Below are 25057 nucleotides of genomic sequence, written 5' to 3'. Positions count from 1 at the left end.
CTCTTGTTGCACTTGCATTTTTTGTGGTTGAATTTGTGAAACTAGCTAACCCTGTTCTGACCACCCCCCACCCCCCCCCACACACACAAACATGATCAAAGTATACTTTACTTTTAATATACTTTTGTGTTAAAATACAACTGCTAAAAGATTGCACATAAGAATTATTGTCATTTAACGGTGTACTCATAAAAATGTACAGAATGTGCTGAGAAAGGAAGCCAATGCAATGGTTTGAACTTATACATTAGCAACGTTTGGCCGATTGTGCGCAATCAACTTCTTCACAGCAGATTTTCCACACAGGGTTTTTTGTAAATGATGTAAGCAGAGGATGTGGAACCTACTTCAGCCCGTGTGAAAAGGTGAAGCATTAAACCTCTGAGAGCTCGGAGTGCTTAGACCTCAAACAAGGCAACACCAAGGAGACAAGGTAAGCTTTTTCCCCGTTTTTTCTAATATAATAATAGAAAATATTTGAATTAGTTAGTCCATTCAGAAATTGATTGTTCTAAAGAGAAAAAAATAAATTTCTTATCTGTAAAGTAAACCTGATCTAATTATAATCCGTAGACTCTTTAAAATAAAGTGATAACTGAAATACAAATGAGAACAAAAGCCAGCTTTTAACACTGAATATGCATGACATTTCAATGGCTCAAATGTCTCTACTCAACTTTTAGACAACAAATTGAGGATTTGGCCCATTTGTATCCACTCAGCATTTCCAATTCAAATGAACTACTACTGATTTAGGTGAAATCATGAAATCATAATGAAAAAGTTTTCAGAAAAAAACCCGGAATGAAGTGATTTTTGAACATTTTCTCATCTTGTCTTTCCTTAACTAAAAGAGTTAATTAAAAAAAATATTAAAGCATAATTATATTAGTTTTTAGTGGAAATGCTAATATAGGCTATAATTTTTAAATTATATAATATTTATTACTGTATTTGTGCAGTGTGATTTTATTTTTCAACAGCTTAAAAGAAACACAAATGTATCTATAGTCTCTCAGTATAAATATATTAATGATACATTTACTTTTTTTAAATAAAAGTATACTATTATTTATACTTTTTTGGCTGACACACAGGTTCTCAACTCTTGCCCTTCAATTTTCTAGTGTGCTAACAAATTTGGCGTACAATTGTTGTAGTTCGTGGTGAAGGAAATTTACTGTTTCCTCTGTGTCCCCTACCTAAAAATAAAAGTGCCAAATTTCACATCTTATTCTATCTGTATACTTCTACACTCAGGTTATTTTTCAATGCATTTCTAAATCTGCTGTTGTCATATCAAATAGAACTATAACAAACCACATAATAAACAAACACTGCAGACACCACTATTTCCTGTACACTGATGCTTTTTCTTATCCCTCTATGGTTGCACATAGACACTTAAAATTCACTTCAACCCCAATGTTAAAAACTAATTTCCTGTTTTGACAATCTGACAATACATTCCCATCTGACCACATCTTGTTTAGGATGACGGACGTAGAGAGCCAAAAAATTCAGAGTGACCCTAGCCATGCAACGACAGCACCAATGTATGCTCCCCCTCCATACATGCCCCCTCCTTATCCCACGGCCCCTGTCATGTACCCCCAACCTGGTCCTGCACAAATTGGCTTTATCCCACCTGATCTGCCACCGGAAGAGGCAGGCGTCAGCAAAACAGAAGACCCAAAACCAGCAGGTACTCCACTGTTTGCAATATCCATTTAACATTTACTTTATTATAAAGACAAAATCAAACAATCTGAGCAACGTTTGAAATATTATAGAGGATGATACCCATCTAATGACATGGAAGGTATCACAAGAATAATGTTTTTTTTTCTTTAATACAGATGTATTTCCAGCTGAGGAAAGTCAGGTGGTCTTGTCATCATTTGATGATAACACCATTCGGAAAGCGTTTATCAGAAAGGTGAGAATCTCTTGTCGTTTGCCAGCTACAATAAATATAATGATTGTTCTGAATTGGTCCTCATTGTCATTTCCAATCTCTCTTCCACCCACACAGGTGTTCAGTGTGGTAACGATTCAGTTACTAGTCACGTTCACTGTAGTCTGTGTGTTCACCTTCTCAAAAACAGTCAAGACTGCAGTTCAGGGTAACCTCTGGGTGTACCTCAGTTCATACATTATCTTTGCAGTGGTGGCCATATGTCTTTCCGTGTGCTCCACATTCAGTCGCACACATCCCTGGAACCTGTTGGGACTGGTGAGTGTCTGTGTGTGAATGTCAGTTGCACTAAATTTCATAGTACGTGTACTTAGCTAAGAAAGTACTGGGTAATATAAGGTAACTACATGGGTTAAGGTTAGGTTCAGGGTTAGTACCTAGTTATTACCCAGTTATTGCAATTACTCTAAGTACATATTGGGGAACAGGACTGTAAAATAAAGTGCTACCAATATGTCTTTATGCTTTGCATTACATGTAGAACATTACTGCAACCCAGAAAAGTAACCTACAGTTAGAAGATGAAGAACGGCATCAGAAAAGAGTGCAACAGTCAGGTTCTGGAAGTAAAAATTTAAATTTAAAAAAGTTTTTAATCAATGGTATATGCTTTTGTTGAAGCCATCAGCCCATATTATTTCAACTTACTTTTCAAATAATCGTGTTCAACAGAGGAATTCCTGGTGAAAAAAATACATAACCCATGATTCTGCAGAGAAATCTCCATCAATCACTCATCCATGAAGCACTGCGAATGACGTAGAGACTTCTTATATCTTATATCTTAAATATATTGTTTCTATATAGCCTAATCAACATCTTCAAATGAGTAGTTTAATATTTCTACAGTATTTTTAATTAAATTATGCCATTCTCAATGCTTCATGGGATTGTACTGTCTACCTTTTTTGCTTCAAATCAAAGTTTGTAATGTTGCGATTCACCTTGTTCCTGGTTGGTTTGGTTCATGGCTTAAAACTATTAAATTGTTTATTTTAAATTCCCTTCCAGAACCAAGGAAGCTAAAAAAAAAAGTGAACAGGGACTGTTGCACTCTACGCTTCTCTTGATTCTTCTCCATATTCTGTGTGAAGGATTAGTTTGAAAACTGGCTGTGTTGAACTCTCTTTGAAAGGCAGCATTTCAGTGAACTATTAACTAAGTTGGTTCCTCCTCTTGGTTCCTCTTAGTTCCTCTTGGATCTTCCCCAAAATGAAGTACTTAATAACATTCTATAATATAGGTTTGCCCAGGACAAAACCACCTTCCCTCAAGTCAACCATTAGTTATTTTCACTCTATGACAAACTGGTACAGCCTGTAGCCAACTTCCTCTGTATCAAGTTCAGTAGGCTACATTTAGGCTATATAAAAGTTTATGTGAGCAATGAGCAGTTATGTAGTAATGCCAGTCATTATCTCAAAATAAACGGTGAAGAGGGTTATTTTTGTTATAATGGCAGAGTGTACATTATCTTGCTTATTATACCTGCTTGCCAAATGAACATACATGGGTAGGCCTATTAATTTAAGAATTTCCGCCAGATTCACAACAGTTGTATTTGCTCTAACCTTCGTTCTAATTGATCCCGATTATTAATCCCGGTGATTAATAAATCACGATTATTGTAAATGAGAGAGCGCGTACTCGTAGTATGCTTAAACACTCGCATATCATGTCCAATTGTCCATGTAAGGACTTTCTTAAAAGTTATTCCTGCTCGCTCGCGCGATTTCTCGCCCACGCGCTTGCCCTTGAGCGCATGCGCAACAAGATATTCAAACAAAAAAAGTCAAGCGCGCCATTCTCAAAATCACTTAAATCACACACACAAAAAAAGAACGTTTTTAAATGACACAAGTTCGTGTTTCGCACCTCTAATTTATGCAAAGATCTATGCAGGCTACATTTTTGCCATGACATAATTTTTAATTGGTAGGCTACTTAGTTTTTCGTGTGGTTTCAGTTGGTTGTGCAATGTGTAATAAACATTAAATTAATAAAGAAAATAAATTAAAGAATAAAATCGATTAGTGAATGAGACCCATTGGCCTCCCTTCAATATAGTCATTATACACATGGTTCTTGAACAGAAATCAGAGTGCAGTCAGTACTTTAATAATTTCACCTTATATTCATCCTTGTATTGCCTGCAGTCAGTGGTCACTCTGAGTCTGTCCTACATGGTGGGAACTGTAGCCTCATTTCACAACACAGAAGCTGTGGTGATCGCTTTAGGATCAACTCTGATCATCTCATTCGCCATCATCATCTTTTCTTCCCAGGTATGTTCAGTTTCTCTATAAATCAGGGGTTTTCAAACTGGGGTCCTCAAGGGGGTGCTGGGGGTCCATTGAAAAGTTTAATGAAAAACATGTCAAAAATGTAAATGCATAAATGAATACATAAAACATTTGGATTAAAATAAAAAAAATAATATGAGTAAATGAATATGTACTAATGTAACAATAGAAACTAAATCAAAAAAGTATATTTTCACTGAATAAATTGTCTTTATGAAAATATAGTTGCCTTTTAAATTAAAAATTTACCCTGCTGTAAATTACACTAATCTGACGTAAGATCATTTGATTAAAAATGCATCTTAAAACACCAAAATCTTCTATAAAATGCATTAGTTTATAAAACCCTGTAAAAAGCTTGACCTTAGCTGTATAGTTGCTCTGCCAGTTCTTTTCTTCATTTGCTGCTGATGTCATTCTGATTTGCTGTGATTTTCAGACTCGTTTGGACTTCACCATTTGTAACGGCATTCTGCTTGTACTGGCCGTCAACTTCCTCATGTTTGGATTCTTCTGCATCTTTTTCTACTCCCGTGTTCTGCAAGTTCTCTACGGATGTCTGGGAGCCTTTCTTTACGCTTTGGTAAAGCATAATCAATATTCCGTAATACTAATAACAAATCTAAAACTACATGTAAGTGCTTAAGAATGACGACATTTCCTTCTTACTGTTATCCATGTTTCTCTTTCCCTTTCCTGTAGTTCCTGGCAGTGGACTGTCAGTTGGTGATGGGGAGGCAAAAATACAGCCTTAATCCTGAAGAGTATGTCTTCGCTGCCTTAATTATCTACCTGGATATCATTATGATATTCCTCTACATACTTATGATTTTGGGCGGGGGCTCCAAAAATTAAACCCACACATGCACAGCTTGTGGCACTCTAAGTCTGCAAATGCCTGGATGATATTCAACCTTTCGACCTCAAATATTCTCACGTCACATGTCCGCTTTTCCCCCTTTACTGTTCTTTATTCTTGCTGCTTGATTCTTGCTAATTTGTTCAAGTTTCACTTTCTTTTTCAGCAGATAATCGTGTTGTTTCCATTTGTTGATCACAATAACTTTTTTTAAAGTCTGCTAAATAACTTGAATCTTAAAGACTTCTGCTATGGTGACAAACACCCTATTGATGTGAATCATGAAATGCTTTAACATTTATACGCCCCTGTAATAATATGACTGCTTACTTATGTATACTTTTAATGAAATCAATAAAGTGTGTTTTGTCAAAAAAAAAAAAAAGTTTAACATGCATGTTTAAAGGACAATATACCCATTTTATTTAGCCTACACATGTTGCATATAAATCTAATACATGTTAATTTGATTATCAATAATAATATACTAGGCCTATTCCTCTTACATTAACAGACAGTCAAAATAAATGAACACTTTCACAATTTTTTGTCTGCGTATGAAATCACATACTCTCTTGAGTAGGTATTTTGAATAAGTAATTACTTCACAACCGCTAAAAAAAAAAGAAGTATTTACTACATTCACCATGCTGTCATTATCATGTGACCTACCAGCGTCAGTTACGTTGCAGCACTGCCATTCCCAGATCCTCTTCTGTGGCCTCATGGGATAGTAAAGTGTCCAACGTATGCACACTTAAGAATCTCGACGGAAGTAGTAAGTCATCCGGGTACTTTTGCCTATTCTTTTATGAGTACTGTGAATTCAGACATACTTCTTTGGTCACATACTGTTTTTTGCCGACTATAAGGTAGTGAAGTATGCGATTTCTGATGCAGCCACTGATGATCCAAAACGTTATGACCAGTCACAGGTGAAGAGGTCTCCTGACAAGGTCATATATTAAGGTCTGGGTAAATTAGATGGTAAGCAAACAATCAGGAATAAAGATCTGAGCGACTTTGACAAGGGCCAAATTGTTATGGCAAGGTATCTCTGATACGGCAATGCGATTGGGTTGCTCCCGGTAAGCAGTGGTCCGAGGAGGGACAAACCCCAAACTGGCGACAATTAGTTGGACAAGCCGGTGGAGGGAGTGTGATGCTCTGGGCAATGTTCTGCTGGGAAACCCTGCGTCCGGCCATTCATGTGGACGAAAATTTGACATCTACCATCTACCTAAACATTGTTGCAGACCCAGGTACACCCCTTCATGACAATGGTGTTCTCTGGTGGAAGTGGCCTCTTTCAGCAGGATGATACACTCTGCCTCACTGCACACATTGTTCAGGTATGGTTTGAGGAACATCTTGAATAGTTCAGTGTGTTGCCCTGCCCTCCAAAATCCCCAGATCTCAATCCAGTTGAGCATCTGTGGGATGTGCTGGACCAACTAGTTCAATCCACGGCAACAGCACGTAGAGGACCAACAGCATTTTAGGATGGTCAATGTTTTGGCTCATCTGTGTATGTATTAAGTCCTTGACACACAAATTGTATCTTTGTTTTACATTCAAAACCATTCATGAGTTGAATGTAAAGAATTAGACTCTCTGCCTTGCCATAGTGTGAAGAAGATAACATGAAACTAAGAAGTGGTTTTGCATTAAGAAGTGCAACGTGCCTTTGCTGTTGCGGGCCCTAAACTCTAGAACACGTTACCAGTTCACAATAAATTTGCTCCTACATTACAGATTTTTAAATCTTTGCTTATAACTCATAATTTTCCCATTGCTTTTAATGTTCCTTGATTATTTTTGTATTTGACTTCTGTTAGTATTTTGATTTTCTTTTGCAATTTAGTTGGAAAATTGTCTCTGATTTTATTTGTGAAATTAGTTTTCTACTGCTTTTGCTTGTATTTCTTTTATCCGATGTTGTAAAGCACATTGGTCAGCTGCTGCTGTTTTAATGGTGCTATATAAATAAACCAAACTTGAAACTTGGTTGGGCAGGTTAGACATGATATTCATTGTAGTAGAGGGTGTAGCCACCTTTTCCTCATGTCATTCAAAATCTTTCTGCTTTTATTTCTTCCACTGAACACAAAAGAAAGATTCTAAAGAATCTTCATACAATCTGCCATACAATGACAGTTTGCAGTTCCATGTGTGTCAAGTTCCAAACAAAGAGAAGGGAAGATAGGGAGATTTTCAGCAAAATAACTTCAATTTTAGTCTGTTCCTCACAAATACTACATTTATGATAATCTTTCTCATCTTACACTAATCAAAAAATAAAACCACAACACTATATCAGTAGAAAATATTTAATTTATTTCAATTAATAATTGCAATATTCCATTTATGTTAATAGAAATGACCCATATCAGCTTCAGGTTACAACTGGAGATAAAACAGACATTAACAGAACAATATGCCTTTTTTTTTTTCTTTTTTTTTAGGATTTTTGAGAGTCTATTCAAATTCATGAAATATGAGCTACATACTGTATAACTATAGGGTAGGTCCTTCACCTCAGACTGTAAAGACTGTCAGTGTGCTTAATGTAAAGAATCCCCTCAGCCTCACCACAGTGAAGAGAAGTTAAACTGAACTCGGAGGAGGTACCTCATCTGTACCTGAGCAGGGTTATAAACAATGTACTCATTATAAAGGAGAGAGTAACCTCCTTTCTGCCCCACCCCAGTCTTCACTGAGGGCCCCATGGGTACGCTCACACCATCCCTGAGAGAGAACGAGAAAAAATATTCAGTACAGCAATTATGACTCAAACATTTAAAATATAAAATGGAAAACTTGAAATGTCATCTCACAATGCAACATAGTTCTTTGGGTCGGGTGCAGTCTGCCCCAGGCCTTTTATGCTATGTTTCCCAGAAGGCAGTTGGTCAGCACTGTAATCCGCATCCAAAAGTTCTTTACTATCCCCAAGGGCAACCTGTGGTGGGGAAAAGTGAACAAAATAAAGTATCTCTGAAATTAATTATCCAACACTTAAAAAGATTTGAATAATTTTTAGCTTTTACATCTTTAAAATAATTGTAAATAATCACTTTTTTTTAACTAGTATTACTTACTCAAATAAACATCCCAAATAAATGCTGTTCTTTTCTATTCATCAAGCACCACAACACATTGACTCATAAACACATTTCCGATATTTCAATATACATTACATTACAACGTTTACATGCAACCAAATACTCTGTTAGTAATCGGATGGACGGCTCAATCGGAATGAAAAGCCTTCATGCAAACACCTTGCATCAATCTGATTGAGCTCGGTCTGAATGAAATTTCGATCGGATTGAAAGGGGTGTGCACAGTGAGGCTCTGTGACTAGGGACTCTTATTTTGTAAAATGACTCTTATTATGACACTGGACTGAGAACATACATGCATACATACACTTTTCTAACATCATAACACATTATCTGTTTTAACACATATGTGTGTATCCCTGATCGTGTATAGTTTAAAGTTGTTCCTGTCCTCACCATGTTTTTTTTTCTTTAACATTTAGTTAGTCATTAATTTCACTATGTTGATTAATGTATTGTGTTGTGTTAAGAAGTCAAACAAGACCGGTAACCATGTTAAATGTTTATTATTTTAAGTTAATCACTTACATAATATAAATAGTGATACTTAAAGGTGCTCTAAGCGATGTTGGGTGACGTCACTTGTTAACGTTCAAAGTACTGTAAAAAAAATAAAAAAATAAATCACTCTTTTTTCTGTTATCTGCAGCAACTCAGCACTTTTCATATTCTTTATCCTGGCCGAAGCACTTTTGTTTCAATCTATAAGAATAATATAATTAGCCAATGTTACAGTTTAAAGTTATAGAAATTAATATTAATACGTTGAGAGTCTTGTGTTTATTTGACAATGATTTTACATTTCTTGTTTGGATGAAGGCTAAATACAAAAAAAAGGTGAACATTAATTTATTTGTACCATTTTTATTTCTAAAATATATCATTTTATAGGAGGAGGTTTCATAGACTTGGCAAATTCATTTTTCAGAAGTTTCTAAGTACAGACATCCGTTGTGGGCGTTCTTGGCAGTTTTTCTGAAGCTTTTACATTGTTCATATCTATATCACAATTATATCGTATCGACTGAAATTAAGAAATATATTGTGATATGAATTTTGGCCATATCGTCTTTGTTCTGTTCTCGCACTAGATATAGGCGCACTGCGTTCAGTTTGCACACTAAAAATCATGCTTTCTGCGGTTTAGAAACTGCATATGCGATTTCTATTAAGCGCACAGCCATAGTCTGGAGCTGGTGTGCTCCTGGCGACTAACAACAAATATATATGTATAAACTCTTGTGTACTGTATGTAAATTTTTTGTTCTTCCTTGTCGTTCGCCATCTTCGCAGTATTTTGCTTTGCTTCATCTATGATAAAGAGCCATCCACTCTTGCATTGCGTGTTTGTGCGTTTTGGGGACGGAGCAATGAAGGGAGGGGTGTGTTTGTTTGGGTTGATTTCAAATATCAGCAGTGTTTCTTAGAAATCACTTACTTCACCTTTAAGCAAATGGGAGCAGATTTTTTGATGTTTAGATACAAAAAAACCAACCTCGCTCAGCAACAAGAGTCCCTGGTTGTTCTTCTGATTGGCAAAGCAGTAATTGGCACTTTTAGATGACATGTCAGCAAAATAGATCCCCTTGCCAAACTAGAGGAGGAGGAAAAGTAAAAAAAAGAAAAGAAAAGAAAAGAAAAATAGATTGGTTACAGATGTCTTGTAGACAAAGACTGATTTAGAATTCTTCTATTGATAATATTTGTGTTATTCAGTATCTGTTCGTCTCACCATGTATCCGGTCACAGGAGCCTCTGGAGGGGCCACTCGCAGCCCCTGACTCAGGATCCCCACCCAGTTCGTCAGACGAGAGCCATGCCACAGGAGCATCCTGTATCCACACACAAAAACAAATTCTACTATCTGAAACACATGGTAAAATTGCCTTAATCTATTCAAATGGGATGAGGCACACACTAGACAAGAATCTAAGGGACCGCCTGTTTACATAGAGCATTACATAAGTGATAAAGTGTAATTGAGGAAGGTGGTTTGGTACTTGTTTTCCAGCTCAGAGTTGAAGTTGTCCTTCTCGCCCTCTTTCTCCACAGCAAAAACGTCCAGAATAGTCATTGTGTAGTCAGTATGGGTGGGTGCATGAGTGGACTGAAGATACTTCTCTATAACCTACACAAAGACAGACAGTTTGTGTTTTGGGATGTGCAAAATTACATATTTTAAAATCAACTAGACAAGTTAACATCCACCATACAATATATTACTATTAAGACTCTATTTCAACCATAAAAGTGGTAAGTCCCATATACTGTACCTTGTATTCATTGCAGTGAGAATCCAGTGGCTCCAGACGACACTGTAGAGAGCGATAATGTCTGTCCAAAGGATGCTCATCAGTCTGAACACTAGACTGAACCATTTTCACTGCTATCTGAATGTCACTTAGAGCCTAAAAGACAGAAAACAATGACAGATTTTTTTTTGTTGTGTGTGTGAATTATTCCTTATTGTCTGTCAAATTTGACTATAAACATAGAATTATATGAGAATGCAGTGAAATATAAATTGTCAAATCACTTCTACCCATTCAGCATCAACAATGCTTTCCCTATAAGGCGAGCAGCGATTACAATGTCACACCTCAAGCAAAGTGATTTTCTCCTTTAACTCATCCTCTGTGCGTATTATGGGTGGTGTCTTCAACCTAAATGAGGATCGAGCAGTCAGGAACACACACACACACACACACACACACACACACACACAGGTAAATGTAAAATCTGAGTCATTAAAGCCATGTAATTATTTATTTATTTTAATTAGTCTTGTATGCTCACCAAGGCTGCATTTATTTGATTAAAAATACAGCAAACAGTAAAACTGTGGAATATTATTACAATTTAAAAGAACTGTTTTCTATATTTTAAATGTATTCCTATGATGGCAAAGCTGAATTTTCAAAGCTGAATTAATATTTGTGGAAATCTTGATTACATTTTTTTTTCAGGATTCTCAGAATAGAAATCTCTTTTTTTTTCTCTTTTGTATTTGAAATAGAAAACACTTGTAACATTATAAAGTACTTGCTGTCACTTTTGATCAAATCAATGCATCCTTGCTGAATAAAAGTATTAACAAAATTTTTAATCGTACTGACCCCAAACTTTTGAACGTAGTGCAACTTACCCAAAGTCATGGGGGATACGAGTGTAAAACTGGTTGCATGCATCCAAGAGTTCTTTATTACTCTTCTTCCTCTTTAAACATTCTTCAATTTTCTTCAAGGAGGCGTAGCCAGCTCTTATTTGCTCTGTAGTTAGTTTTCCTTTAGGGAAAATTAAAAACAATTATTTAATTTGTTTCATTTGCAATCTTCATCATGAAGAATGTGCTAAATTATTTTCATCAGTTTGGTACACAAATGCACACACACACACCCACCAAGCGGGGCTTTTTTAGTATCAAACTTCATCTCAAGCACATACTCCTCCATGGCTTTGAGGTCACATATAAGCTCTAGTAGAGACTGGACCTTGCTGTTCAGTTGGCAGGGCTTTTGATGTGGGGAGGATACCACAGCCTTGTCCTTCTCCTGGTGAAAGGAAAAATTAGGTCTTAATATGACCATAAAAAAGAATGAAACATAAATACAATGTAGAAAAATGGATTGGGCACAAAATTGTCTTTTTACCTGGTCTTCAGTGCTATAGTCTACAAACAGCATGTCATATTTTCCTGCAACTTTCTCAAAATGTGCTCGATGCTCCCACTCATTTTTGGTCTTGTCAAAGAATCTGAATATAAGCAGATAATATGCTGATTCATCCACTCATATCGTATATGAGGAAATAACATTGATGATATAAAGTAAAAGATAAACTTACTTCTTTTTGAAGGTGTCTTTGGCCTGAGCTAGATTCCCCCCACATTTAACTAAGCTGTTCTGTCCTACTTTACCAACTGAAGAGAAAAACAACAAGAACATGGATAATAATAAAACATCATGATAACAAAGGTCAGCCTGGTAAAGACCATCTGAGGTGTTTCTGCTCATACCTCGTCCCCACCGCATCCAAACACTGTAGGCTTTTGCACTGTCATCCTGAAGAAGCTGGATCAGGTAATATTTGTTATTGTTGAACTGAAGATTAGTCTGTAACACAAGAGTAAAATTAAAATATGTCATACAATGTAAAAAAAAAAAATATATATATATATCATGGTTCCCACAAAAATATTAATCAGAACAACTTTTTTCCAAAACAGCATATTAGAATGATTTCTAGAGGATCATGTGACACTGAAGACTGAAGTAATGATGCTGAAAATTCAGCTTTGCATCACAGGAATAAATTACATTTTAAAATATATCAAAATAGAAAGCAGTTCTTTTAAATTGTAATAATATTTCATAATATTACAGTTTTTACTGTATTTTTGATCAAATAAATGTAGCCTTGGTTAGTATAAGAGACTTCTTTAAAAAACACTAAAAAATTTTGAACAGTAATGTAACGTCTTCAATATTCACCTGATTCAGCATAACGTCATATACATCGGCGCCCTCGTTGTAGACGTGGGCCTGTGAATAAACAAAGAAAAGAAATCTAATCAGAAGAATGCATGCAGGAAAAGGGAAGATTTTAAAGGCGATTACGCAACAGTTAGTCAAATACTATACAGCAATTTCATTTTGCGTGACCCTATAGATCTTGTGCGCCAGAGAAACAAGTGTGCAGCCATTTGAAGATTTAACTTCCGTCTTTGTGGTAGCTCTGTATATTTCTTTGGCATCGCTGTCTATGAGTAATTAGCTGGTGAAGTGAATTAACTTATTGTAGAGTTAACTATAGTTATCATGAGCATTCATTGTAATATTTAAAGCAGATGTCATAACAAATGTCAGTAGCCCGGGAAGATTTTAAAACGATTGGTTCATTCATTACGCAAGATCTTACCTTCATGCTATGAAAATACAAACCGGAAGCCAGAACACAACGAGCGCAGCGCTGAAAAGGGGCTACATAAGGTCTCTTACAATATAAGGAAATTACCGTTCCAATTTTAGCCTTGCATTCCGGATCAACCGGGGCTTTTCCCTTCATAACCACCGTCTTCACAACCTCTTAAAAACAGGAGGAAAAAAAACATCAGTTAAAATCAATCTGAAAAGTCAATTATGTAACATAATTATGATGCATTTGTGTGAATTTTTTTTTTATGTCAGGACATATTTTATTTTAATTGAAAGAGCTGTGGAAGGTGTCTTAATTTGAAAGGAGATAAAATAAATGAGGCTGAAAATAAATGAGAGGGACTGGGGTAACATCAGACAAAAATTAAAGTCGAGGGAAGTATCACCTTCACATTCCTCTTTTACAACGGGCTTGGTTTTGTTCACCCTTTGACTCCTCCCTTCTTTGCGTCTCTTGGAAACGGGTTGCTCCTCTTCCTCCTCTTTCTCTTCTTTAATCGGAAGAACAGCTGCAGCTCCATTATTACTATTCAAAGCATCCCCTTCATTCAGATCTTCTGCAATACAACAAATACTGCTATTAGTTTTCTGTGCCAGATACTGATGCATAATCAGATGCTAATACACACAGGCGTACCTGACTTCACTTTCTGAAGGCGTATTTTTCGTTTGTACTTAGTGACAGTGTTAGTTTGAGTCATTTTCACAAGATCCACTTCATAGCCAGGTCCAAGTGCCAGTGACACCGACTTTTCTCCAGCCTGCTTTGCTGTATCCAGCTGGACACAGACAGCTGGAGGATACGGTTCCCACTCATCGTCCCCCTTCCACTGCCAAACTGGAAAGAATAAAAACTTGTATTCAGATAATCACTCTTATGTGAAATATGAAAATATAAACATAAACCAGCGTCACATCTATACAGATAAAGTCATTTAGAGATTTAGAGAGGTGTGGCTATGCTACGTACTTAAACACATTTATTTAGAAAAGCATTTAGTGTGAATGGGTAATGTTTGTTACTTCAGTGCGTGACGCACTGACTTTAACTGCTGATTGTGAAACTTTGAGCTGTTTTGGCATGTTCACTGAAAGTGAAATCATACCTGTCTTCGTCTCTGACGCTTCAGTGCCTGAATCGGCCACAGACTTGCCCCGGCTACTTCTTGTTCGTCGCATGCTTTTAATAAAACTGCTAAAATGAAAGGAAACGTTTCTCGTAAATGTCAGCAATGGTTCACATATCAGTATGAGGTAAACTCATTCATTCATATAGGAGGTGATGTAATATATGAGTCTGTATTCACTTCCTCTTCATCTAAGTTACGTTAACGTTAGCACATGGGACACGACACAGCCATGGATACGGCGCCAAAACAATTTAGGACAAACGTTTGAACAAAACATACGTTAAAGTCACAATATTCTCTTGCTAAAATGTAAATAATCACAAGATTGAAATGGTTTTCAACACCAACCTGAGAGCTTTTGATTGGCGCCAAAAGTATTATACCTCGGACCTGTTGTCTAGGAACGAATTGTTCACAGTTTCTTTCTACACGGATTTATTTTGAAGTCGTGTTGCAGACGACCACATGAGCACGCGACCGTACACACTGACCGATGTTAACATACAGTGACTGTAAACGGCGTTAAATTAATGCAGTATCTAATTTGTTGTTAAGTGTAGTAATTGTGAATAAAACATGTTTTTACTGGGCAGCCGAATGTATGTTAAATGTTCAAGATGCCATTTTGCTTTATGTTTGAGGGAAGCGCAACGGGTGAGTTATCCGTCATATGATATCTCTTAATGATGAATACATACAGAATTATTAAGAATAAAATATATTAATCAGCAAAAGAGCGGAGGGAGAGTAGTCTGAATTGGGTTCTAGCAGCGTGTGCTAGCTCACACATTGAACTCATTCGCCAGCCGCGAGTGTTTCCAAGTCAGCAGTTGTAAAGGCAATGTGTGCTCCCATATATATCATCCGATTATAGCTAACGTTATTCGTTTAAATAATGTTAAGGGGTGTCATCATTTTAAAATATTTTTTTCTTGTCCGACTAAAATAGTTTCTTGAGAAAAGTTATTTTTAGTTGACGAAAAGTTTAGTTTGAATAAGTAAATCTCAGTAAAAGATTAAAAGATTGAGAATATGTTAATTGCTGCGCAGTGATTGGTTAAACTTGTGAGTGGTCCTGAAAGTGCCTTGGAGTATTTCATCTTTATAATTTGATGTTTACCTCCAGTTTATCCAGTGAGCACCAGTGGCTATGTAAAGACACCCTTGTAGCACTCTCTGTTTTTGTTGTTTTGTAAAAACGTAAAAGTATTTTATTAGTTTCATTTTCATCATTTTCATTTAGTTTAACTCAATGTACTAAAAATTACTAAAACTGAAACTATATGGACATTTAGGCATTCTTTAGAAAGAAAGAAAAAACTAATAGTATCTCAATGATACCAAAATACTGCCTTCCCCTCCAACCAGCTGCTATGTACTTGCATGTCCATAGCATTTACATACATACCTTTTTTTTTAAGTGTCAGTGTTCTGCAGCACCTCTGGAACAGGCCGACTTCTTGAAAGGTGCTCCTCATCGAAAGCACCCCGGTGTGACAAACCTCAAAACAGTGCGCCTACCGGAGCAACTGCAGGTAGCAGCACAATCCGTCTTACAAAGTAAGTAAACATTGATCTACCAGTCTATATTTTTTAGCATCTTGAGCATTTAAATCAGTCTGTGTTCTGAAATGCACATATCAATCACATGTCGCTAGAGTTGTGTGTAATTGCCTTTATTTGATATCCAGGGGCAGATGTAAAAAGTCTGACTGAAAGGGCACATAAGCTGGCCAACTTCCTTTGGAGCAGGAAGCGAGCTATAGAAACCTCACAACTCAGGGAAAAAGCCACCCTTCTTGAGAAGACATTTTTGGAGCAAGAGGGGGATATCCATAAAGGTGAGTTATAGATGTGATAGACTGTACATTGAAGACTAAATAAAACTGTTATTATTAAATATTTCCTTCAGATGGCGATGACCACAAACTAGCGGCTCGAATAAAAAACAGAGTATTATCTGAACTGAGAAGAACAACATACCACAGGACTCCCCTAAGGTACAAATACATAATCTGTATTAAACATTTGTCATAGAATGGGACTGTGAGGTTTTGTGTGTTTTATTGGTTAACTCTGGATTTATTTCAAGGTACAATGAAGAGCTTGGGTTGGTGTATATGGCTGCTAGACTAGCAGGTGGTTATGCTGCTGTCCTCAGAGCATTAAATGAGGTATTTAATGCACATTTTAACAGTATTTTCATTGCATTTTTTCTGTCGTAAACAGTCTTTCTGATATACATCTTAGATTAAGAAGAGAGAGCCTTTATTTGTACCATATTCTCTAATGGACTTTGGATCAGGACTCGGAACAGGTACATGGTGAGTATGAATTAGATATTAATATTTTAATATTCTAAAGTGAAAAGAACATTGGGGGCATATAAGTAGGATTGATTTATTGTGGTATTTATTAACTTGCTTTGAAAGATGCATTTTTTAATTGTGTATCAATTAGTGAATTGATATTATATTTTATTCGGTAGATACTATGTACATGTACATACTATGTACTTATTATAGCAATTACAGGAACTGGTTTTATAACTAGGTACTAACCCTGAACCTACCCCTAAACCTAACCTTAACCCATGTAGTTACATTATGTTACCAGACACTAAGTACACATACTGTAAAATAAAGTGTAACCTTTTATTCTTTCACTCAGGGCATCACACTCACTCTGGGGAGACTCTCTGAAGGAGTATGTTTGTGTAGACAGCTCTGGAGACATGAACACCTTGGCAGAACAACTTCTTAGAGGTAAGGTCATTCAGTCGAACTTTTAAGCACAGTGTTATATAAACAGATCTACAGAAAAAAAGTGTTTGTTTGTACCAAACAGGGGGCAGTGAGATGGATAACCCAGTAATCCAGCAAGTATATTTCCGCCAGTTCCTGCCTGTTTCTCGTAAGGTATCTTCAGATGGCATCCTTAATTGAATTTATTTGCCCAAATGATACATTGCTTTTATACAACTGAATAAAATGAATGTATTTCCTTTCCACAGGTGCAGTTTGATCTTGTGGTAGCCGCTTTCTCTTTGTCAGAACTGGCCAATCTGAACGAGCGACTGAATGTTATTTTCACACTTTGGAGAAAAACCAACTCCTACCTTGTGAGTGATGATGCTTGAGTTATTCTTATTGATTAAACTAATTTAATAAATGATGGAACTGTGACATTGAATATAGTTTTTTTACTGTCTTGCAGTGTTATTACTAAAACTACAAAAAATATTTTTGTTAATCGAAATAGAGTTGAAATCAAATCAAATAATACAATTTGGAAGTGTAGTTTAAGTTGAAGTACTGAAATTACTGAAACTAAAACTGAAATAAAAATAAATCAAAGCTGAGAAAAACACTTAACAAAATTACTAGAATTAAAATGAAAACTGAAAATATAAAAATAAGAGCTAATTCAAAATATCAATAAATTCTTGAAGTAAATATTGCTAAAATAACACTGCTATCTAACCAGAATTACGTTTTCCTAATGCAGTTCTTGATACTTTGTACAGGTATTGGTGGAGAATGGAACCAAGGATGGCCATCAAATCTTAATGGAGGCCAGAGACGCTTTACTTAACGTATGATCTAAGTTTTTTGCTATATGTCAAATTGCTAAAATATGTCTTTCTGTTTGAAGTGGTAGTGATAGAACTGCATCTTTCAGAAATCTTCAGAAAGTGTGTGATGCAATTTCTCTCAAACTTTTGCTGTATAACTATAGAGAGAAGAGGAGGTACAGCATGACTTGAGGAGACCATCTATATTTGCTCCTGTAGGTTGAAATATCATTGAAACCATCCTTATTTGTTCCATTTATATGATATACTGATATGTGGCTGACAAAATCTACTGCTGGGTTTCATTTTGAACAGTGCACTCATGAGCTGCCTTGTCCCAAGATGATCAAGCGACCTGTAGTACCTTGTAACTTCACTCAGTTCTACTATTCTCTGCCCTTATCTCGGGTAAGTTCAAAACTGTGTTCGAGCAGTTGACTTTCGAATTGTGACATTCGTCTTGAATAACTGAATTTCTGTTCTGTAGTTTTCATAAGATGTCAACATTTTGGCTATTTATAAAGTAGTTATGGATGGTTGTATAATCCAATATATTATATATTTCTCTCCCCCATCTCTCTATATGAATCAATCATTACAGAGCCAAGAGAGGCAGCAGGAGAAGTTCAGTTTCCTGATTATATCCAGGTCCGATGGAGAGAAGGCTCAGGAGACTGAGCACTGGGACATGGCCAGACTGATCGCACAAGTCCGTCGCCGACCCAGACATGTTCAGTGTCAGCTGTGCTGCGCCAATGGAGAACTCAAACAACTCGCTGTTACAGCCCGTCATCATGGAAAGTATGTTATGCTTTCATTTAATAGATCTCTTCTTGCATTTTCAGTGCATGACCTCCTCCTATAATACTACCTCTATTATGTTATGCAGGTGGAGATCATACAGGTTGTTTTAACAGTGATTTTTGTTGTCCATTTTAACAGGGACATGTACAGATGTGCTCGTAGCAGTGACTGGGGAGATCTGCTGCCAATATTTCATGCAGAAGATTCCACTGAAAATGACGAGACTCAATGAGGCTATTACGATAGTGTGTGTGGATTACAGTTGGATTTTTGTAATGTTTCTTTCCAAATACACTAGTTGATCAATGCAACCTGATTGTGATTCTCACTAATGCTCACTATTCACCAGTATCAAAGCCCAAAATCCAAATTAAAGTCAGCATAATTGAAGCTGCGATAGTTCTTCCCTACTGTGACATATATTGGAGTGAAACAGCTTCTGAACGAGAAGGGCGGGACTTGGTTTTGTCCATCGGGAATTGAATTGATGGTTGTGTTTGCTAATGCGGTGATCTCATGACAGGTTGTCCCGCCCTCGCACCAGTAAACACGTCATCAGAGAAAATAAAAATTATGAGGGCACATAAATGAAAAAAAAAAAAAATGATGTGCATATTGTGCTCGGATAAATCATTTATAACAAATACAGTGCAATATTCCATAAAAATAAGAAAATGTCCATTCTGATTTCATGATCAATAAAGTTATACATAATAATGCATAATCCCCTCAAGGCAGCGCTAACAGCAGTATAATATAGTTCTAAATATGAATTGTTTTTATTATTTAATAATAAGGACACTTAATAAACCCATACATAGGCCTGGTTTCACAGACAGGGCTTGGGTTAAACCAGAATTAGGCCTTAGTTGAATAAGGACATTTATGTAGCTTTTATAAACATGCCTTAGGAAAAAAAACATTACTGGTGTGCATCCTGAGACAAAATAATGTCACTGACATATTTTAAGATATGTCTTAAAATATATTTTAAAATATATATTAATATATAATATATATTAAAATATATTTAAATATAAAACATATTTTAAGATATGTCAGTGCAAGTTGCTTTTGTTGCACACTGAGGAAGGCACGCGCCGAAACGCGTCTGTGCAAATAAAGATAAAAACTTATTTAAGCATAGTGCGGCCTCTCTCCCACTTTATGTAGTGCAAGTTGCTTAAACATGCATTTTTTTTACAGGGCTAGTCTATGAAACCGGGCAATAATAATAATGCATATTCATTTCTAAAAGAGCGGAGGGAGAGTAGTCTGAATTGGGTTCTAGCAGCGTGTGCTAGCTCACACATTGAACTCATTCGCCAGCCGCGAGTGTTTCCAAGTCAGCGGGGATCGCATCAGTTGATTTGCTGTAATTTGCGCATATATCAACGTCTCGTGCGAGAATACCGCGCCGTGACCCGTGTTTTCTGTGCGCTCGCTCATCCATTCAGATGATGTCCTGCGAGGACAGCGATTGGCTCTTATCTCAGACCTTCCCCGAGGTGATTGGACGAGTGACGAGCACTCAGTATGTAACCTCTACAGTGAGCTTCCTTCCGCTCTGAGTCATGACGTAGAATGCGAGACGCTTTATAAGCTCGCTACTGGACAATACTTTACATAGATGGTGAGTCATTTAGGTAATGGGAAGTAAACAATTTATAAAACGTAAAGTTATAATACATTTCAGTTACTAATGTTCCCAGATAACTGTAATTTCGTTTGTTATAATATAGTACACGAAACTCGGTAGAACATTCAAGGTGGTGTTTATGTAAATTGTTTCGCAGTGATTGGATAGTTGAGGCATGACGTATCCTTAGACCTTTTTCATATATATTTTTGGAATGTAAAAAGTAATACATAATGTAATTGTGTATTTTATTAGGAAAATAGCATTTACACAAACCAAATTTCTTACATTTTACATATTTAAAATTATTCATAAACCTTTTTGAACCAATATATTAAAAATATGTAATGTAATTCATGTAACGTTTTAAAAGCATTTAATAAACGCAACTGATTTTTTTTTTTTTTTCAGGCTGCAATTGTAAATAATTTGACTGCTGTAATAATACCTCTTGTTCTCGTGGCACTGAATGAAAACATTATTGGATAAGGGAAGTTGTATATTTCAAATTTCACAATTTTTGCCTTTGCTAGTCTTTATTTTAAATTGCTGCATGCTTAATTAAAAAAAAAAAGTGAAATGCTGTTTAAAATAGTTTTGCATGGAGTATTCCAAGATACAACACTAGAAATGTCAACTTCTCAAAAATATTTAATGAGTATTTTCATATATGTGCAATTTTGAATAGTTAAGGTACCTAAACTTTCCACTCTCAGTTCCACAAAGTTTTACTTTTGTGCTGTATCTCAACATAATTCATCTTGAGGTTAACAGGTTTTTATTATTACTATTGGTCGTACTTTTAGTTTTATAGGAAGCAGTAACATGATAAATTCCTTAGAAGCATGTTGTGCACATCTAAGTGAACCTAAGATTAAAAAGCTTGTGTATGTGGATTGTGTCCATACACAGATTTTTTTTGTTGATGTGCTTTTGTTCCAATGGTAGTTTTTGAAGAAAAATATGTAAACGGTCCATCTAGAGGATGACCTTATGGATCAGACAAATCAAATATAGCCACTCAAAGTCATGAGAGACATAACATCTGCTATTATCATCTAATGATGGAATATACTCAGAGACACCACAGCTGGACTCCAAACATTTCATGTAGACATTTATTTACAAATACAATGCTCATTTTGTACACACAGACAAACATAACTTGCTCTTACGAGGGACAGACAATCAAAAGAAAGTTAAACCATTGTTTCTCTCAGAGTATCTACATTAAATCAAATTATTTATATTAAATGTATTTGTCATTTTTGTACAAGCAAGCTTTATTTTGTATATGCATAATTAAATTCAAAAAGGTTATTCATGTCTCTTCTCTGTTTCGACTGATCACTAAGATCCAACAATTTCTTTTATAGCAGAAGTAAGATCTGGGTATTGAAACTCAAAGCCTGATTCAAGAGTTCTCTTGGGCACTACTTTCTGGCCTTGTGTGAGGATAACAGCTCTTTCAGAACCGAGGACGACATCCAAGAAAAAGCCAGGCACAGGGAAGATGGTAGGTCTTTTTAGAGCACTGCCCAACTCTTTAGTGAATTCAAAATTTGTATTCAATGCAGGCGCAACTCCGTTAAATACATCTGGCTCTGTGGATGGTGGTCCTTCATGGGGCTCCAAGGTATGGGCAATGATGCCAGCCAGGTCTGAAACATGGATCCAAGGGAAGGGCTGACGTCCCGAGCCAAGCGTCCCACCAAGGCCAAGCCAAAAGGGAATCATCATCTGTTTCATGGCGCCACCGTCACGCCCCAACACTGCACCTGAAAGTGAGTGGAAGAAAGAACATAATTGCACTACCATTCAGAAGTTAAGATTCAGAAAGACTTGTTTTTGATCCTTACCAAGGCTGCATTTATTTCAGCAAAAATACTGTCAAAACAGTAATATTGTGAAAAATATTACTATTAAAAACAACTGTGTTCTATTTTGATACATTTTCAAATGTATGATGGTGAAGCTGAATTTTACTCCAGTCTTCAGTGTCACATGATGATCCTTCAGAAATCATTCTAATTTGCTGAAAACAGTTGAGCTGCTTAATATTTTTGTGGAAACCATGATATATTCAGAATTATTTAATGGATAGACACTTCAAAAGAACTGCATTTATTTGAAATAGAAAACTTTTTATGTTATGAATGTCTTTACGTTAACTTTTCATCAATCTAATGCATACTTGTTGAATAAAGGTATTTGTGATGAATGAGACATTTGTTTAGATTCACCTGGTCTGATGATCACTTGTCTTGTTTTCTTAGCACAGTTTTCAGGAAGTTGTCCTGCCCCCTCCCACTCTTTCACCAGGCGAGACAGGAAGTCAAATGGTGTCCAGTTGCTCTCTTCAGTGTACTGGGTTTGAAGACTAGGTTTATAACACGCTGAAGACAAAATCAGAGAAAAACTGCAAAAAAGTCTACTTTATAAAATTACAATTCATTCACAATTAAAAATAACTATAGAAAAAAACAGCAACAACATTATTCTGACTTTTTATCCTTTAAATTATCAAATCAGTATAAGACTATAGATGAACAGAGAAGTGAATGAGATTATTCTGTCAAGTTATTCTGTATTATTTGATTAAAAAAAGTCATATTTTGTCTAGCTTGCTAAAACACCACCACTTATTTACCTACTCCTGTAACAAGCACCCATGAATGTGGTGGAGTAGGTGATGCAGCAATAGCTTGGGCAAGAATTCTGGTTGTGTTTATTCGGCTGGAGAACAGATCGTTTTTGTAATTTTCATTCCACCTAGAGTGTCAAAAACAAAATATAAAAAATAATATTAACAAAGCCATATTAAAGGCAAGATAATTATTTATATACACTGAGGGGAAAAAACGTCCTCACCATCTCATAGGGTTCATAATATTCTCCCCTGCTAGATTCACAGCGCCCTCACATGGCGGGAGGCCCCTTGATTCTACATCAGCCTGTGATAAGTAAACATAGGTCAGGGACTCAGGGGTTCAAAACTCATTTCCTGGAGGGCCACAGACATGCAGTGTTTAGTTCCATCCCTGCTCCAAGTTTTCAAATAATCCTGAAGGAATTGATTAGCTGGATCAGTTGTATTTAATTAGGGTTGAAGCTAAACTCTGCAGGGCTGTGGCCCTTCAGTGACTTAGTTTTGCACCCCTGGCATAGGTCAAAGTGGCCTCATCATCAACATTTACATTTAACTCTACATTTAAGAGGTATTTACGCATCACACATTTAGTGAAAAACTCTGAACTGAACCAGGCCTTACAAGGAAATTCATTATTATTTCTATGATACTGAATAATATCATAGCATGTCTGGTTTACTTTGGCTTGTAAAGTTATATATATATTCACCACTGACATATTTACAGATACCAAAAATCAGAAGTAAAGGTGGATTTTGATGCATATCAATATAGTCTTTAATGTAAGTTACATCATACCCATGTTATTTGTCCTGGACCAGGCTGTCTGGATATGATTGTGATTTCATGGCCTTTGGTTTTAAGCAAACGTATCAGCTCACGACCCACAAACCCTGAGCCTCCGCCTGATGAGAGTGGGAAAAAAAGTGAGAAAACTAAATCTTTATTAATGTTACAATCAAATAGAGAATATAAGGTACAACCATTTATCCGTATGAAAAAAGATTTGACATTTGCAGCCCAAAAATAATAATAATAGCCATCTCGCGCACGTGTACACGCGCATGCGCTGTTACATCACTTACGAAACACATCACCTTAAGAAAAATCAACTCTCATTTATCCAATGACTGATAAATGAACCTAGCCATATCATAATAACACAATCACATACAATCAAAGAAGGTTCCAGGATATTTTAATACATGAATAAGTTTTAATGTTTCTATCAAAATAGCTCTCAGTGTTACAAATCAGCACACACAATGAGCTATTTTTGTTACGCTATCATGCACGGATAACGAAAAAATTGATAAATGTGATATACCTATTACAACTCTCATTATGCTTGTAAAGTAGAGTCCGTTTATCCTGACAACTTGCAGAAATCCACTTCTTTCACATCTTTCTGCCTGCTACTACGGTGCCAAAATGCCTACGAAGGTCGTATGTACCACGTGATCCACACAAACTGGAGCGTAACTGCAGCCATGTTGATAAGGACGGCTGGCTTACCTTCCTTTAACTGAAAACTATCAACATTGTACTTAACTATGCAACAATGATATTCCATTCCAATATGTAATATGATATTTAAAATATGTTATTATAAATAATAATAATAAAAATTCCCTTTCAGAAAAACTAATCTTTGGAATTATTGTGCATTCTCAATGATGCCCACAACTTCTGTTTTAAATGCATCATACTATGTCTGCTGATAATTCCTATAACATAAAAATGAATCAACGCTTTTCAATACATAAGTCACATCATGTTGGGCAGCCTGAATTTAATGATATCACTCTGATATTAATATTAATCCAGTTTATAATTAATGGGGGTGGGGTGCCGACCGCAACCGGAAGTGCTTTTTTCTGTAAACACGTGGTTGGTTAGGAGATAAATTCGGCCTCATGCCATAGTAACATCCTTTCTGCTTGTAATTCTCAGTGGTGTAGTAACGATTGTGTGCAGTCATCGAATTATTTGTTTTGTATTCCAGTTTAGTTGTATTAATACCTTAGTACCAGTTTTGTTGCTATTTATATTGTTTTTTTA

General features: G+C 36.1%; 4 protein-coding genes across 5 annotated transcripts; 2 read left to right on the top strand and 2 right to left on the bottom strand.

Annotated features, from left to right (window-relative positions):
• Positions 1-37: 37 nt before the first annotated feature.
• On the top strand, positions 38-5685 carry LOC307161499 (protein lifeguard 1). The gene is made up of 7 exons (XM_079876235.1): positions 38-433; positions 1494-1705; positions 1860-1939; positions 2036-2236; positions 4135-4263; positions 4721-4864; positions 4984-5685. Exons 2-7 carry the CDS (start codon positions 1495-1497, stop codon positions 5134-5136), a joined length of 918 nt encoding a protein of 305 aa, XP_079732361.1. The 5' UTR covers positions 38-433; position 1494; the 3' UTR covers positions 5137-5685.
• Positions 5686-7455: 1770 nt separating this feature from the next.
• parp2 (poly (ADP-ribose) polymerase 2) lies at positions 7456-14755 on the bottom strand. Of its 2 annotated transcripts, XM_079875207.1 has the most exons (18): positions 14678-14755; positions 14306-14394; positions 13837-14037; positions 13586-13756; positions 13279-13349; positions 12756-12806; positions 12281-12377; positions 12109-12184; positions 11916-12018; positions 11666-11816; positions 11411-11549; positions 10865-10928; positions 10539-10673; positions 10266-10393; positions 9998-10097; positions 9761-9859; positions 7978-8102; positions 7456-7888 (listed from the first exon to the last, which is right to left on the bottom strand). In XM_079875207.1, exons 2-18 carry the CDS (start codon positions 14376-14378, stop codon positions 7729-7731), a joined length of 1944 nt encoding a protein of 647 aa, XP_079731333.1. In that variant the 5' UTR covers positions 14379-14394; positions 14678-14755; the 3' UTR covers positions 7456-7728. The 2 variants fall into 2 exon arrangements, with proteins under 2 accessions (XP_079731333.1, XP_079731334.1); XM_079875208.1 differs by lacking the exon at positions 14678-14755 and having other exon boundaries at positions 14306-14524.
• Position 14756: 1 nt separating this feature from the next.
• mettl17 (methyltransferase like 17) lies at positions 14757-19386 on the top strand. The gene is made up of 14 exons (XM_079875210.1): positions 14757-14983; positions 15751-15889; positions 16021-16170; positions 16242-16329; positions 16422-16503; positions 16580-16653; positions 17000-17094; positions 17177-17247; positions 17343-17450; positions 17856-17924; positions 18068-18118; positions 18219-18311; positions 18505-18704; positions 18846-19386. The coding sequence occupies exons 1-14, from the start codon at positions 14906-14908 to the stop codon at positions 18937-18939; spliced, it is 1392 nt and encodes a 463-aa protein (XP_079731336.1). The 5' UTR covers positions 14757-14905; the 3' UTR covers positions 18940-19386.
• Positions 19387-21437: 2051 nt separating this feature from the next.
• sdr39u1 (short chain dehydrogenase/reductase family 39U, member 1) lies at positions 21438-24462 on the bottom strand. The gene is made up of 6 exons (XM_079875206.1): positions 24324-24462; positions 23795-23901; positions 23218-23300; positions 22997-23118; positions 22590-22742; positions 21438-22124 (listed from the first exon to the last, which is right to left on the bottom strand). Exons 1-6 carry the CDS (start codon positions 24337-24339, stop codon positions 21697-21699), a joined length of 909 nt encoding a protein of 302 aa, XP_079731332.1. The 5' UTR covers positions 24340-24462; the 3' UTR covers positions 21438-21696.
• Positions 24463-25057: the final 595 nt, after the last annotated feature.

Source organism: Squalius cephalus (assembly GCF_949319135.1).
Source record: "Squalius cephalus genome assembly, chromosome: 7".
Lineage (NCBI taxonomy): Eukaryota > Metazoa > Chordata > Actinopteri > Cypriniformes > Leuciscidae > Squalius > Squalius cephalus.
The sequence above is the reverse complement of the archived record's forward strand: the minus strand, read 5'-3'. Positions and strand labels throughout refer to the sequence as shown.